Source organism: Physcomitrium patens, chromosome 3 (assembly GCF_059467195.1).
Source record: "Physcomitrium patens ecotype Gransden chromosome 3, ASM5946719v1, whole genome shotgun sequence".
In the NCBI taxonomy this organism is placed as follows: Eukaryota; Viridiplantae; Streptophyta; class Bryopsida; order Funariales; family Funariaceae; genus Physcomitrium; species Physcomitrium patens.
In genome coordinates this window covers 1,997,414-2,011,340 of record NC_143412.1, presented here as the reverse complement: position 1 = coordinate 2,011,340, position 13,927 = coordinate 1,997,414, and the positions used below count along the sequence as shown (strand labels likewise).

At 35.7% G+C, this 13,927-nt stretch overlaps 2 protein-coding genes across 2 annotated transcripts; both read left to right on the top strand.

Moving 5' to 3' along the window:
* The first annotated feature begins 2,195 nt into the window (after positions 1-2,195).
* Positions 2,196-5,967, top strand: LOC112279740 (pectate lyase). Its single transcript, XM_024514411.3, has 6 exons — positions 2,196-2,819; positions 3,021-3,586; positions 3,758-4,433; positions 4,546-4,649; positions 4,774-4,906; positions 5,019-5,967. The coding sequence occupies exons 2-6, from the start codon at positions 3,087-3,089 to the stop codon at positions 5,235-5,237; spliced, it is 1,632 nt and encodes a 543-aa protein (XP_024370179.1). The 5' UTR covers positions 2,196-2,819; positions 3,021-3,086; the 3' UTR covers positions 5,238-5,967.
* Positions 5,968-12,232: 6,265 nt separating this feature from the next.
* LOC112280209 (large ribosomal subunit protein eL33z) lies at positions 12,233-13,869 on the top strand. The gene is made up of 5 exons (XM_024515430.3): positions 12,233-12,329; positions 12,660-12,695; positions 13,014-13,242; positions 13,385-13,430; positions 13,717-13,869. Exons 1-4 carry the CDS (start codon positions 12,301-12,303, stop codon positions 13,424-13,426), a joined length of 336 nt encoding a protein of 111 aa, XP_024371198.2. The 5' UTR covers positions 12,233-12,300; the 3' UTR covers positions 13,427-13,430; positions 13,717-13,869.
* Positions 13,870-13,927: the final 58 nt, after the last annotated feature.

Sequence of the window (13,927 nt, the reverse complement as noted above, 5' to 3'; positions counted from 1 at the left end):
ACTTTGAAGATGCACCATTTATTATATTGGCTTACAAATGTACATACCATGGTGATGATTTATCATCATAGTGTAGTAATTTATTTTAGAAATTATCTTATGCAATACTTACTTTATTGTTTTGCAATCATGTTGGACTTCATTATACAAATACATGCGGGTTATTAAGGGTTGATACATAGAAGCAGAGTATTTTTAAAATCAAAGTGACAAGTTTCTTTTGTAATCTTTTTATTTTTGTTTTATATTTCATATTGCACAAAATATCATGTTTATAAATTTAAAATTATTACAAATTAAAATAAGAGAAGGATCCAGATTTGATGTGCTTGTATTTTTAACTTCGTTCAATAATCATGCTAATGTGTGGACAAAAAAACGTGTCTTAAACAATGATTTTAAGTGTAAATAATATAATTTTGTGCATGTCATGAGACATAAGGACATGTACAAGTGCATTGATACAAGTAGTTTCATTACATAACAAAAACTCTCCAGTTACTATTGAATGAAGTCGTCCAAAAATACTTGCAAAACTTACCATCAATTACATACATGACTCTAAAATTTGAGTTAGTTAGACTTATTATACATCAATTGATTAACTATTTTTCTGTATATAGAAATTATTGATCAAGTTTAAGCAATCATAAGGTACAACTTAAGATTTTAGAGTTTATTCTCAAAGACACGCAAATTGCTTTAAAATGATTCCAAATTGCAAAAACCAAAACAAAACATTGTAAAAAATCATGAATAATAATATAAAAAAGGCGAACTAATCAAATCCCAGTTATAAAATCATTACCATGCTCAATAGAACCTTGCACACTTTGTCAATAATAAGATAAAAATAGTCAAACATACTAATATATATCTGATATAAAAACAACTTGGGGATAAACCAAAGGAGACAAAACCATCTCTAATTGGATACTTATTCCATTGTTTTTATCAAAATAGAAGCAAAAGTGAAACAATAAATCAACTTTTGATCAATCACTTATCACTGCATGATGTTGCTGTAAATTATTGAAAGTAGCATTTCAAGATTACTAGACATGGAGCTCGGAAACTCCCAAGTGAGGTTGAATAAAGCAGCATTGCTTCTATGGCTGTGGTGGATTCCGTGAGGTCTTTAATTTCTTGCCTTTGTCTTTTCTCAAGGAATTGTGAACTGCTAGTGAAAAACTGATTTGTGTGGTGGTTTTGGACATTGGAAGTTCTTCCACTGGTTCAATTTGCTGCATAAATTAATGATTCCAGCACCTATGCCTATTTTCACTACAAAGACACCACCAGCCAGATGCAATAAATGTTTGGTGGCCAACTGCACTGGTTTTCACTTGTATATATATATATATATATATAAAGAAAAAGTATTAGTTAACAATGATTCTGGGAAAAAGTCGATTCCCAGCATCTCCAATCCAAAAAGTAAAGGAGTATGACAACTTTATGAACCGAGTCGGTGCTTTAAAAGGCACATCACTTCCGAGGAATGTCATCGGCTGCGAAAGGCCGATAAACGACAGCCACCCGTGAATTTAGCAGCCGCGGCCGCACAAACTTCGGACTGGAACCAGCGCCTCGTCCCTCGATTTCTTCACAGACGTGCCCTGAATTTGTGCGCAGACCCGGTTGCATGTGGAAGCCGTAGCCCGCTTTCGTATTCCAGCAATACCATTCTCCACAGGGTAGTGCGAAAACTCCCTCCAGAATCGCCATTTGCAGCGCCCGATGTGTCTAGGATTCGACATTCGATGTCTTTCAAGGCAGATTGAACTTGAAGGAACCATGCGTAAATCCTAGTTCTGAAGTCGACGAAATGTACACTTTTGGTCTCTCGAGAGAATCTGACGCTTTCGTCCCCTGGATCGCGTGCGCGCCCGAGTTTGATTAATGGCAGTGATCCGTGTGGGCGTACCTTTGATCACATTCTGTCAGGGCTTTTGTACTAGCACCTGGAAGGTTGATCCGTCCGAGAGCGAGAGCGTTTTTTCCTGAATAGAAATGCTTCACCGGTTTCGTCCGAGGCGACTGGTAAGCAAAAGTATGCACACGGGTTGAAACTGGGCGGACTGGAGATCTGGGCTAGTGCACTCTGAGTCACATTGTCAGAAAGTCTGCCGACATGCTTGGGCCAAGGTCCAGCCCCGACGTCACCCTGCGCATGCCCGCCGAGTCCGGAGTCTTCCTATTTTTAGATTGCCACTTTGACCCACTTATTTCGCATTTCTGCCACAATCCTCTCAGGAGGCCGGTATTTAGCAATGCGAATCTTGGTTACTCAACTTGCACGACAAACAGTTCGAGTTAATCGCAGAGCACGGCAACAGAGCGATGGTGCAGCACAAATTACACATGTAAATGGCAATCGAAACAGTGTTACTCTGGCATCGGATGCTGGAGCAGATGAATTAGCCGGAAAGAAGTTGCGGTGACTTGCAATCATCCTCCGCGCTACGGAATTAATTTCAGAGATTTACGCCGTAGGGGTCTCTACGCACGTTCATGGCTTGAAGCAACATGGCGTCTCGCACCACTTAAGCTCTGAAGGTGGGCTACATGGCCATCTCACTCTCGACATGCACCAAGCTTGACTCAAGGTGGAGCTGGATGTGATGATCTCCGGGCTTCAAACCAGCTAGAACCTCAGAAAGGCGTGGTGCTGCATCCCCATGAATCGAGATTGAGCTGCAAAACGCACTCATTCTGCAAGCAGATGCAAACACTGACCAAGGATTGCATCGAAGTTCCAAGTGAAGCTTCGCGGGCGTTAATAGGAAGTGTGCTACTTCCATCGGCTTGTTCACCACGTGAGTAGGCTCTAATCCTGCTTATGTCCACGGACATGATGCATACTTCGCTATCTCTCCTCACCAGAATGTGATGGGGTGATTCTTCCAACTCTTCGTTGCGTTGTGAATTATGAGTTGCGGATCCTATTGGGATTGTTGGTTGCTGCGCAAAGGCATTTCAAAAGACTTTCAACTTACAGAGAAGTTGTGCTTGTTTAGACTTCAGGTTCCCAGTAGTGCCAGCAAAGGATCCAAGACGAGCCTTCTTCAAAATCGACCACAAGAATGGTGTCCGGGCGGGTGGCGAGTTTGCTGACGGTGCTTATAGTGCTTGCATCGCAGTGGAAGTCTCCCCACGCGAGGTCAATGCCGGTAGATTTCGACAACCAGGAGTATGTTCCCACCGACCAAGAGTACCCGGAATTCCCCCAAAACACTGGGTCCAACGCTCAATCTGACACCCCGGTCTTCGCCGCGCAGACAGGCGATGCGTTTGAATATAACTCCAACAATGGAAATTATGATGCCAACAACTGGGACGCCGAAACCTTCGCCAGCGAGGACCTGGTAGCGTCACCTTCTCAAGCGGCACAATCTAACGCTGACGCCGCGACCGAAGGCGAGCTATCCTACGACGTTTTCATCGACTTTCCGGAGAGCGTCCGAGAACCCCCTTCCACCAGCTTCGCAGACGACAACGTGTACCACTCCAAAGCTGCTTACATGAATGACGAGGTCTTCTACGACACGTCTGCTGCGGACATCATTTACAAGGCCAGCGACGAGTACGTCCACTTTCAGTTCCTTGCACCATTGACTTACTCCGCACCGAGCAAAATCATGATCTGCTTCTCGAAATTTGTTAGAGTTTTGCTGAGTGCTCGCAGATGGCTGCCCTGCAATTGCGCTCTGTTTTCTGATGGGCATGGTTTGTTCGTTGCGTGAATTTGTGACAGTGGTTTGAGCCTCGCCACCGCTGACTTAAATGCTACGGACGCGGATGACATGCTCGCCTCTTTAGCGAAGGCCATGGGCGGGTGCGGTACTGGCAACCCGATCGACGACTGCTGGAGGTGCGACCCGAACTGGCGCAGCCACCGCCAGGCACTGTCCAATTGCGCCACCGGATTCGGAAGAAATGCCATCGGCGGCAAGAATGGACCCATCTACACCGTCACCAACAATGGAGATGATGCGAAGAACCCTCAGCCGGGAACACTGCGCTACGGAGTGACTCGAAACGGACCGCTTTGGATCATTTTCGCCAAGAGTATGACCATCCAACTGAAAGGAGAGCTCTTCATCTCCGCCTACAAGACCGTCGACGGTCGTGGCGCCGAAGTCCACATTGTCGGAGGCTCGCAGATCAGCATCCTTCGCACCAACAACGTCATCCTGCACGGCCTGCACATTCACGACATTCGACCATCGGGACCAACCACCATTCGAGTGTCCCCGTCTAAAGTAATCCGCCGCAACAAATCCGAGGGCGATGGCCTTCACATCTGGGGGTCCCGGGACGTGTGGATCGACCACTGCTACTTGGCCAAGGCGACCGATGGGCTCATCGATGTCACCCGCGGATCCACCATGGTCACAATTTCCAACTGCTTCCTGGAACAGCATGACAAGGTAATGAATCACTCCGAAGCAATGTCCTGACAGGACCTTGCCTGCAGGGGTTAGTGCCCTGAAGGTTTAGTCGCCCTGTTTCTGAAAGTGTGCACACTCGTCTGGATTGCAGACGATGCTGCTTGGAGCGGACCCCGACCATACCGAGGACAGGAACATGCGGGTCACCGTGGCTTTCAACAAATTCGGACCCGGCCTCGTCCAACGGTTGCCAAGGTACGACACTGCGCGTTGATTGGCGATGAAATGGTGTCTGCTACTAGTAAACACACATGCCCCCGCTGGTCACTTTCCTGTAAATATGAGGAAGTTGAGTAACTGGTGTGTGTTTGGAACGCAGGTGCCGGTTCGGCGTGTTTCATGTTTTGAACAATGACTACTCAGCCGGATGGGGGAAGTACGCGATTGGGGGCAGCGAAGATCCCACCATTCTCAGCCAAGGCAACCGATTCAATCCCGCCGGAAAGAAAGAGGTATCCACTATGTCTTGGCCAGTTGAGGATTAGCGGCAGCTTTGTTTTACAATGCGAGCCGTCCGTCACAGAGTGTGTCATGTCGTCTAACCTGATTATCCTGGAATTGCAGGTAACCCAACGCATCAACGACGGCGGATCCAGTTACGGAGGCTGGCAGAGATGGAATTGGGCATCCAGCGGCGACATTTTCCTGGGAGGGTCGTATTTCACGGGCTCCGGAGCCAGGGCCACCTCCGCCAGCGTCTACGCCAAGGCTTACAGCACATCGTCACGCCCCGCTCACATGGTACCCGCCATCACCAGAAGCGCAGGTCCTCTCAAGTTGTAGATGCGATCAACAACGACTTCCTTGTACGATGAGCACCACGAGGTGTGTGGTGACCCGCTTGTACCATTTAACCCAGTTTTTCCCTCAAACGGACATGCAGAGGCTGCGCTTGTAAGCAGCCCGGAGACGTCCATCTTGTAAGGTAATAGCATCGAATTGCGGCACACCCGGAGCACGGTGTTCAGTGCAGATGTGTTCGTGGGTGTGCTGCAGAAAACACTGACTTAATTAGAGTGTTTCTTCTTCTTCTTCTTCTTCTTCTTCTTCGTGTCTCGTCGTACAACATCGAAATGTGCAACCTCCTCGAGCAAGCTTCCTCGACAGCGGCTTGTGACGAGTGAAGCGTTGAAAGGTGTTTTGCTTTAGTAGACTACTGTGCAACCGCTACCACAAGTTGTAGTAGACGAGTTGGAAGTTTGCGATCTCGTGTTTATGAGCGTAGATAAGATGCTAGTAAGTCTGTAGTTATGTTGATCGACCGCTAGCCCGGAGGAATGTATGGTGCTGGAGTGTGATGAGTTGGTATTGTCATGTCCATCGACCTCACAGAAGCCCCTTCCTGGCGCAGCAGAGTTGGCTCTGAGATTACTGTAAGACGTAGTGAAAGCATCATCGTCATCTTGTGAGTTCAACATTTGCCTTGTCTTTGTTTGGCTTGGCCAGTGCTGAAACAATCGTGCAAGATTATGGCTATGGTTTTCGCTGAATAAAGTGAAGTGACTTCACATTTCATTGCTTGCCACTCCCCCACATGAACCATTTTAGATGCATATTTATATATATATATATATATTTCATGCTTTTGATGTCACCCTACGCTTCTTCCGACGTTTCTTTTGCCATTTGATTGAAATTGTGATGATATAGATGTAGTGTTCAGGTAGGACGATGACTTCCAAAGTGGCACTCATTGAAATGTATTTGAGCCTCCTTCTCATGACTTGGGGTGGAATTCTGTGAGGAGACATATTTGTCTATTTATTTCATGGTTCATGATGTGATCAAATTTTCTAGCAATTGTTGGAGCACCAGAATAGGAAGCTGATTTCACTTTGTGAAGCAAGTTGTTTGTGTTTCTACATGTCAATCGTTTGTGTTAATCTTGAGTTTTGGAATTATAATAATCAAAAAGTTCAAACTTATAATTTTTATAGTCCTCTTGAGAAAAGTTGAAATGAAGTAAAGAAGATTTTAGTATTTTAGTCAAGGAATAAGAGACTTTTTGGTGATGTGCATTAAGCCTACGGGATTCTTCATATAATCTTATAGAGTACAACCAATTCAACTCATCAATTCAAGTATTATAGAAGTACAATCAATACTTTTATTTTTATAAACTAAATCATTTCAAAAAATACAACAAATATAATTTAAAAATTATATTACTTCAAAAAATAAGTTTTTATGAACTTTTGTGCATTAGAAATTTAATCACAAGTTAAAGTAAATGCCAAATTTAATGATTTACTATTTGAGCTGTTCAATAACATTACTATTTGGCCACAAAATAATAATAATAATAATAGTAAATTATTTTAGAATATAGAAAAATAAAAATTTTAATATAAAGTGGAGAAATTTATCAAAGTATTATTTAATTTAAATTACTTTAAAAATTCAATCTAATTTTTTAGTGTAATTAAATCAATAAAAAATTAATTATTAATATGTCTAAATTTCAATTTTATCTAAAAACATTAATGTCAAATATTGGCCTAAAGGTTGTTGTAGATTACGTTCTTTAAAAATATAAGATATTAAATATTTTTTATACTTGAATATGAACATCTTTTACAGATATTTTAAAATTAAACAGATATAATTTTTTATTTATAGTAATTTTTATTTATATTAATTTTTATTTATATTAAATTTTTTATAAATATATGTGAGCTTTGAATCTTATTTTTGTAACCACTATTTTGAAACTTATTCTTATGTTTTATTTATGAATTTGAATTAATTATTTAAATATTTTTTTAATTATTATAATTTTATTTTATTTTTTTATTATCTTTGAGATGATTTATGGATATTCTAAGTCAAAAATATTAGCCAATATCAAGATGGAATGACTACCTATGAATTTTGTTTGTATTAATGTCTTTGTAAGTGCCTTCAAAAATAAATTTACTGTTTTTTTAGCATAGCATTTATTCAATAAAGATCACAAAATAAATGGCTTAATTAATGGTATGTTGGTGTGGTCTCTAAATTGTAATTCTACAAAAATAAGACTTTGTAATTAGTTTTACAATGTTTTTAAAATTAAGATGTAAAATAATTTTTATTTTTATTTGTTTGATTATAAAAATTATATAACAATAGTGATAGTTTGATTAGGATAGATGCTTATATATATTACAATTTATAAGTAATTTTTTTTATTGTTTCAATATGTTTTTATTAATAATACATTCCTTCAAATATTATAAGTTTTGATCTATGATAATTCATCTTTAAATTAAATAATTTTTCTACCACATATTTTTTAGAACCGTTAATTTTTATGAAAGAAAATAGTGGTGTGTTTTTATCTTTCATTTAATTTTAAGATTTTATAATATTCTAAAAGAAATATTTTAAAATGTATACTATTATGGATGTTAATATTTTTAAATATTAGATTGTAAGATTGATTTTCCATTGCAACCAACATCAAAAATAATTCGTCATAAAAATATAGAGATGGAATGACTTTTTTTGAAGCTATTCTATTATTGGAGATTCTTTGTTTTAGAAATCAATATTGAAATATAGTCTAATCTAATAATGAACTATAAATTATATTTTTAAAATATTTACAAAATAACTGGTACAAGTTTGAAAGATTTGTCAACCAAGTATAATTTTTTTATTATATTCCAAGTGCTAAATTATCTAAATTTATGGTTTTAAGTAAACTTTTATGTAACAATATTTAGTAGAATTGCTAAATTTTATTTTTAATTATTTTTGAAATAATATATATATATATATATATATATATATATATTAATAAGTTAGATATGTTTTCAACAAAATTTTATTTGTATATAGAAAATACAATGTAATTCATGCAATAACTTATAAGATTAAAATCTTGTTACAAAAGAAGTATTTTTTTCTTAGATACATTTGATAATTTTAATTAGTAATCAATATTTAATCAAATAATATTTTATTTATTAATCAAATGTTTTAGAAATCATATTGTGATGTGAAGAGATTTCTACTAAAACACTTGATCTTGTATTAATAAATTGAACATTTGATTTTTTTATCAAAAATAATAATAATTTTTTTGAATTTCAAAACTATCCTAGTAGAAATAATTGTGCCTAGTCATAAAAGTATAATAGTGTGTGATATTATTCAATTTATAATTAAACTTATTATTTAGGATTTATTGTATTTATCCTTAAATACTAGAAAATTCTTCAAATAGATTAGATATCTTATAATTTTAAATTTTTTCTTCATATGCTTTCAATAATATCAAAACAAGGAAATAATATTTTGGGATAAAAAATCTAAATAATGCTCTTATAGTCTATTGGAAAGCTGATTGGTATAGAAGAGCTATATCTTGTTGATTGTTATAGTTTCACTTACTTACCTTACAATTTTTTCTCTTTACCAAGTTGCATATTTTGAGTGGTTTAAAAATGTTTGTTGTGAGAAAAGATTTTTGGAAGGTGTTCCAAATAAAATTAGAGTTTCACAACCTCATTGCCTTAATTAGTTTGGAACATTTGAGTTTCTATGATGGTTCTTTCAAAGTGTTGTTTGCAACTGGATTGTTGATGACACCAAAGAGGCTCTAGATATTAGAGTTGAGAAAATATCGACATCTTAAATAGTTTCCAAAGTTGAGGCCTAATAATTAGGGACACTTGGAATGCCTTAAGCTTCACTACAGGGGATTCATTTCTCTTCTGAAGTCCTTTAGGTCATTTCTACTTTTACAAATTTTTATTGTATGTTGTGTAATATTGGCCTTCCTTCTAGTTTCTGAATCATCTACCAATTTTGGTGATTTGAGATTTATTGGTTGTTATGCATTGTAAGTTCTACTAACTTCTTTTAGTAAGAAAGATTATTTGAAATAAAATGAGATTGTAAAGCTTCTATTCTTGTGGAACTGGAGCAAGCAATTTATAACAAATGATGGTATTGAAACAATAGTAATAATAGATGATTTATAAGATGAAATTTATTTATTAGATTTATATACTATATTCTATAAATTCCTATACATCATGAAAAAAATTATAATTTTCTTGTTCATTAATATATAAAATTCAAAAAAAAAAAAACTTAAAATTAAATATTTTTTTATATATTTTATAATAATTTTTTTATCATATAAGATTAAAAAGAAGACCTAAAAATTAATTTTTTTACTATTTTTACCTTTTATGATTTTTAAAAATCTTATTTTTATTATCTAATAAAATATTTGATTATAATATTGCCAATATGTAATTCAAACCTCTTAATATCAAAGAAAATGAAGAATTAAATAGATATATGCATATACTTTAAGTTAATTTATTAAATTAATTTTCTCTTCTTTGTTTTATAAGTTGTATTCTTTGATTGATAGCCATCTAACAAAGTTGTCTTAATTTATAAGTTTTTTATACTTTGATGCTTATTATTTATTTGATAGTATAATACTATATCATATTTATGTATTTATAATGGATGCCTATATTATTTAAATAAATAGAAGTAAGTAGAAGTAAGTAGAATTGTATTAGAAATATATTATTTTCTTTAAGAAGTTTTAAAGAAGTTTCTTAGAGACAAACCAAATATTTAGACTTTTTTAGATATACCACGTTACTTTTAAAACTTGTTCCATAAGTTTTTTTACTTTTAAGAAGTTACATTAGAATAAATCCATAACTAGACACTCATGCTATAAGCCTTGCAATTCCTTGAAAGCTTCCATAAGTCAAATTTTGTACCTAGTATATATTGAAGCAAGATTAATGGCATTTTCAGTCTTGTCAACACCTTTCTTGTATTCTAGTCTTGGTTCAAGACTCTCTAGTCTATTTATATTTGACAATGGTCATTTTAGTTATTTTTTTTATCTTATAAAAATCTCATTTTTTTATCTTTTTTTCTTCTTTAATATTATATGAATGTATTACCTTTTGGATTTTATTTGGATTTATGTCCTTAATAATTTGATATAACTATTTACTTGTTATAGTTGTTTTATTTAATAAATAAGTAGATTATCCTATTTTTAAATAAAAAAGTATATTTTTAATGTTTGTAGATTAATTATTTTAAAATTTATTTTTTTTACTTTAAATATTTTTTAAAGATAATAGACTATTTTTTTGTGAAAATTTCTATTTAGTTTTAGAGATTGCAAATCATTTTCTTCAAATTTGACTTATATGTTTCTTATTGTTGTCTAATATTTAGATGGAGGAAAAATAAACTATGGATGCTACACTTGATAGAAGTGAGAATAGATTTGCAAGTGTTAGAGATCTTTTTAAGTTTTCTAATATTCACTAAGGAAAAATATAAAATGGTAGCAATTTTAATTACAAGAGAATTTTTGCTATGTCTATAGAAGAAGTTAATAATGGAGTTTACTATTTTCACCTAGTTGTTGTACAATCAAGAGAAACGAGTACAAGTATATCATTTTTACAAATCCTTCCTAAAAGTCTTGCTACTATAATTATAAAGGTGCCATAGGTGAGTATATTAGAGAAGTTTGAAGGAACAAGATCAAAATTTCAAAGATTTCTACAATAAGTTAAGCTCTTTTTAAGCTTATATCTTTCTTGATGCCTTCACAAAATCATTCAAGTATGACTTATTGGTACACTTCTATTTAAAAGTTCTATTTCTTGGTTTGTATCTTTGATGGAAAAAGAGTCATGACTTTTGTATGATCTAAATTCATTTTTAAAGTCTTTATGGCTACATTCAAAGAGAGAAATTTAAAAAATAGTAGCAAAAACAAAGTTTTAGACTTTGCAACAATGATTATGTTTAGTTGCTATCAATATTGTCAAATTCCAACAACTTGCTTGCAATGTGGATTGGAACAATAAGACTCCTATCAAGCAATTTTAATATGGTTTAAAATATAATATCAAATATCTATTTTTGACAATTTAAAAAGCAAATTTGTTAGAACAATTTATTACTCAAGCAATTGTATGCAATAATCAATTCTTTAAAAGGTACTAAAAAAAGACTTGATTGAAGAAGAATAAATTAATTAATTAAAAAAATTCCAAAGTTTTAAAAAAACTACTCATATATGCTAAAAATATTATAAAAAAAGATAAAACATGGTTTAATTGAAATTATTTTTTAATAATTTTGATGTGTATATTATTAATTGAAAAGTAAAATAATTATAAGAAGTATTAAGTATGAATAAAAACCATAATTTTGGAATAAAATTTTCCAATCTTAACATTGCAATTCATTTCTTTGACATCAATTTTTATATTAAGTTAATTACAAAAAAATAAATAAATAAATAAAATTGAATAGCAATTAGTAATGTGGTGAATTTTATATTTTTACAAAGAATAAAAAAAACGTGCGCAAAAATAAAATTACTTTACTGAAATTTTGGAAGAAGAGGTTCTATTAGTGATGGAGTATGCAGACAAGAGGAAATATTTTAAAATAGTAATAAAGTAAAAAACAATAAAAAAATAAATAAAAATAAAAAAATGATGTGAAAAATCCATGAACACACAGGATTCGAAATAAATAACTAATTAATTAATTAAGTACTCAATCAATAAAGTAATGAATTTATCTTCGAATATTGAAGCTTATCAAGTATTGATTAAGCACAAAGTCATCACGTGAACTGACGATTAAGAACCTCAATGAGAACCAAAGCGGGCTACCTGCCGATGGGAACGGCCCCCGGGGAGCGAGGTTCCCGACAGAGTTCCCATGGCAGGCGCGCTTATGTTACAACGAAACCCTAATGGGAGGCCCTCTTTGGTTTCTCGCCCTCGCCATCGTCGTCGTCGTTAAGCCAAGCTTCTTCTGCGGCGGAGCTTCGCACTTTGCAGCCATGGTGGAACGCAAGGGAGAGCGCATCAGGTAGCCCCTCCTTCCACTTCCACTTGTGCCCCCTAAACTGCATCTTCTCATGGTGGCCTTCGTGAAAAAGAAAAAAAAAGAAAAAAACGGGGCAAAAAACAGAGTTCTGAGCTCGCCACAGAACGACATGGTACAGTTCTGCAAGCCTTTGTTCGTTTAGACGGACGCATTGCTGTGGTTTCTAGCTGGAATTCGCTGGAGAGGCTTCCACTTGCGAGTTTCTTCATCATTGAGTTGGGGGAAACTGTGAGCTCCGCTTGGATGATTGGATTTCCGCTTTCTCTTGACTTTTTTTATGAGCAGTTGGAATTGGTGTTTGTTTTGTGGCAGGTTGTATGTTCGGGGTACCATCCTCGGTTACAAGAGGTTGTGCATCACTCCTAGTTCCTTATTTTGCTTGTTGCTGTGGCTGGGATTGGTTCTTGTGGAACAAGCTTGGCGACTTTTTTAAATATATTTAGGTTTAGGGCATGTAATTTTCCGCCTGCTGATTGCTTATGTTTCATTGTGATCTGTTATATGTTTGGATATGGCTTTAATGATTGTTATTTAGAGTAATAAAAATTATGGCAATTCGTTGTGTTTTTTTTCCCCGGTTTCTTTTTATTCTATTGTAACTGGGAGCTGATTTTTCGAGAACTTTCGGTTTCGCGGTTTTTTAGTAGTTCATTTCTGGTGATGCAGGTCGAAATCGAACCAGTACCCCAGCACCTCGCTCCTCCAGATCGAAGGTGTGAACACATCTGAGGAAGTTAACTGGTACCTTGGAAAGAGGTTGGCTTACGTTTACAAGGCCAAGACCAAGAAGAATGGATCCCAGTTCCGTGTTATTTGGGGCAAGGTGGCCCGCGCCCACGGTAGCAGTGGCGTTGTCCGCGCCAGATTCAGGAGCAACCTCCCTCCCTCGTCTCTGGTATGTTGGTTGCTGCTCTGCATTCTAGCACCTCCTCTTGTATCCATCCAATGGAATGCTTCCATCACTCTGAATTTCAACCTACCTGGTGAATCTACCCTGCTCACAACTCATGCATTCTGTTACTTGGTTGTAATCGCAGGGCGGCAGAGTCAGAGTGTTCATGTATCCCAGCCGCATCTAAACTGGTAAGGCACCCGTGGGGTTTTAATGGATTTAAATTCCCTGCCCTATGATGTTTCTTCCAATCGCTGTTTCTCTTCTTTTCTTTTTTTCTTTTTTTCTTTCCTCCTCGCTACCTGCGCTATTCAACATAGGCATACGAGAGATGCCCTTGTAATGCATCATGCGTCTCCATTAGCAGGTTACCCTGTCAGATTATCTCAGTTGATTAACTAGGCATAGTCGTAGTTAGTACCCCTGAGTATGCTCAATTACATTATGTTGTTCTGATGATAGTTAATGTGTGTGCAGGAGCCTAAGGATTGAAAGTTTTGAACGAATTTCTGGAACACCTCTTTGTAGAATCAAATTTTCTGGAACTTTGGAGGATTCAATGATGGCAGTGAGTGTGAGAATGTTACTGCTTCCTTTTGAAAGGAGTTCAATTCTTTCACATTTGCACCAGACTGGATCTTTCCTGAATTGTTTTTTTTCTCTTTTTTTGGTCTTATTGCATTGACGG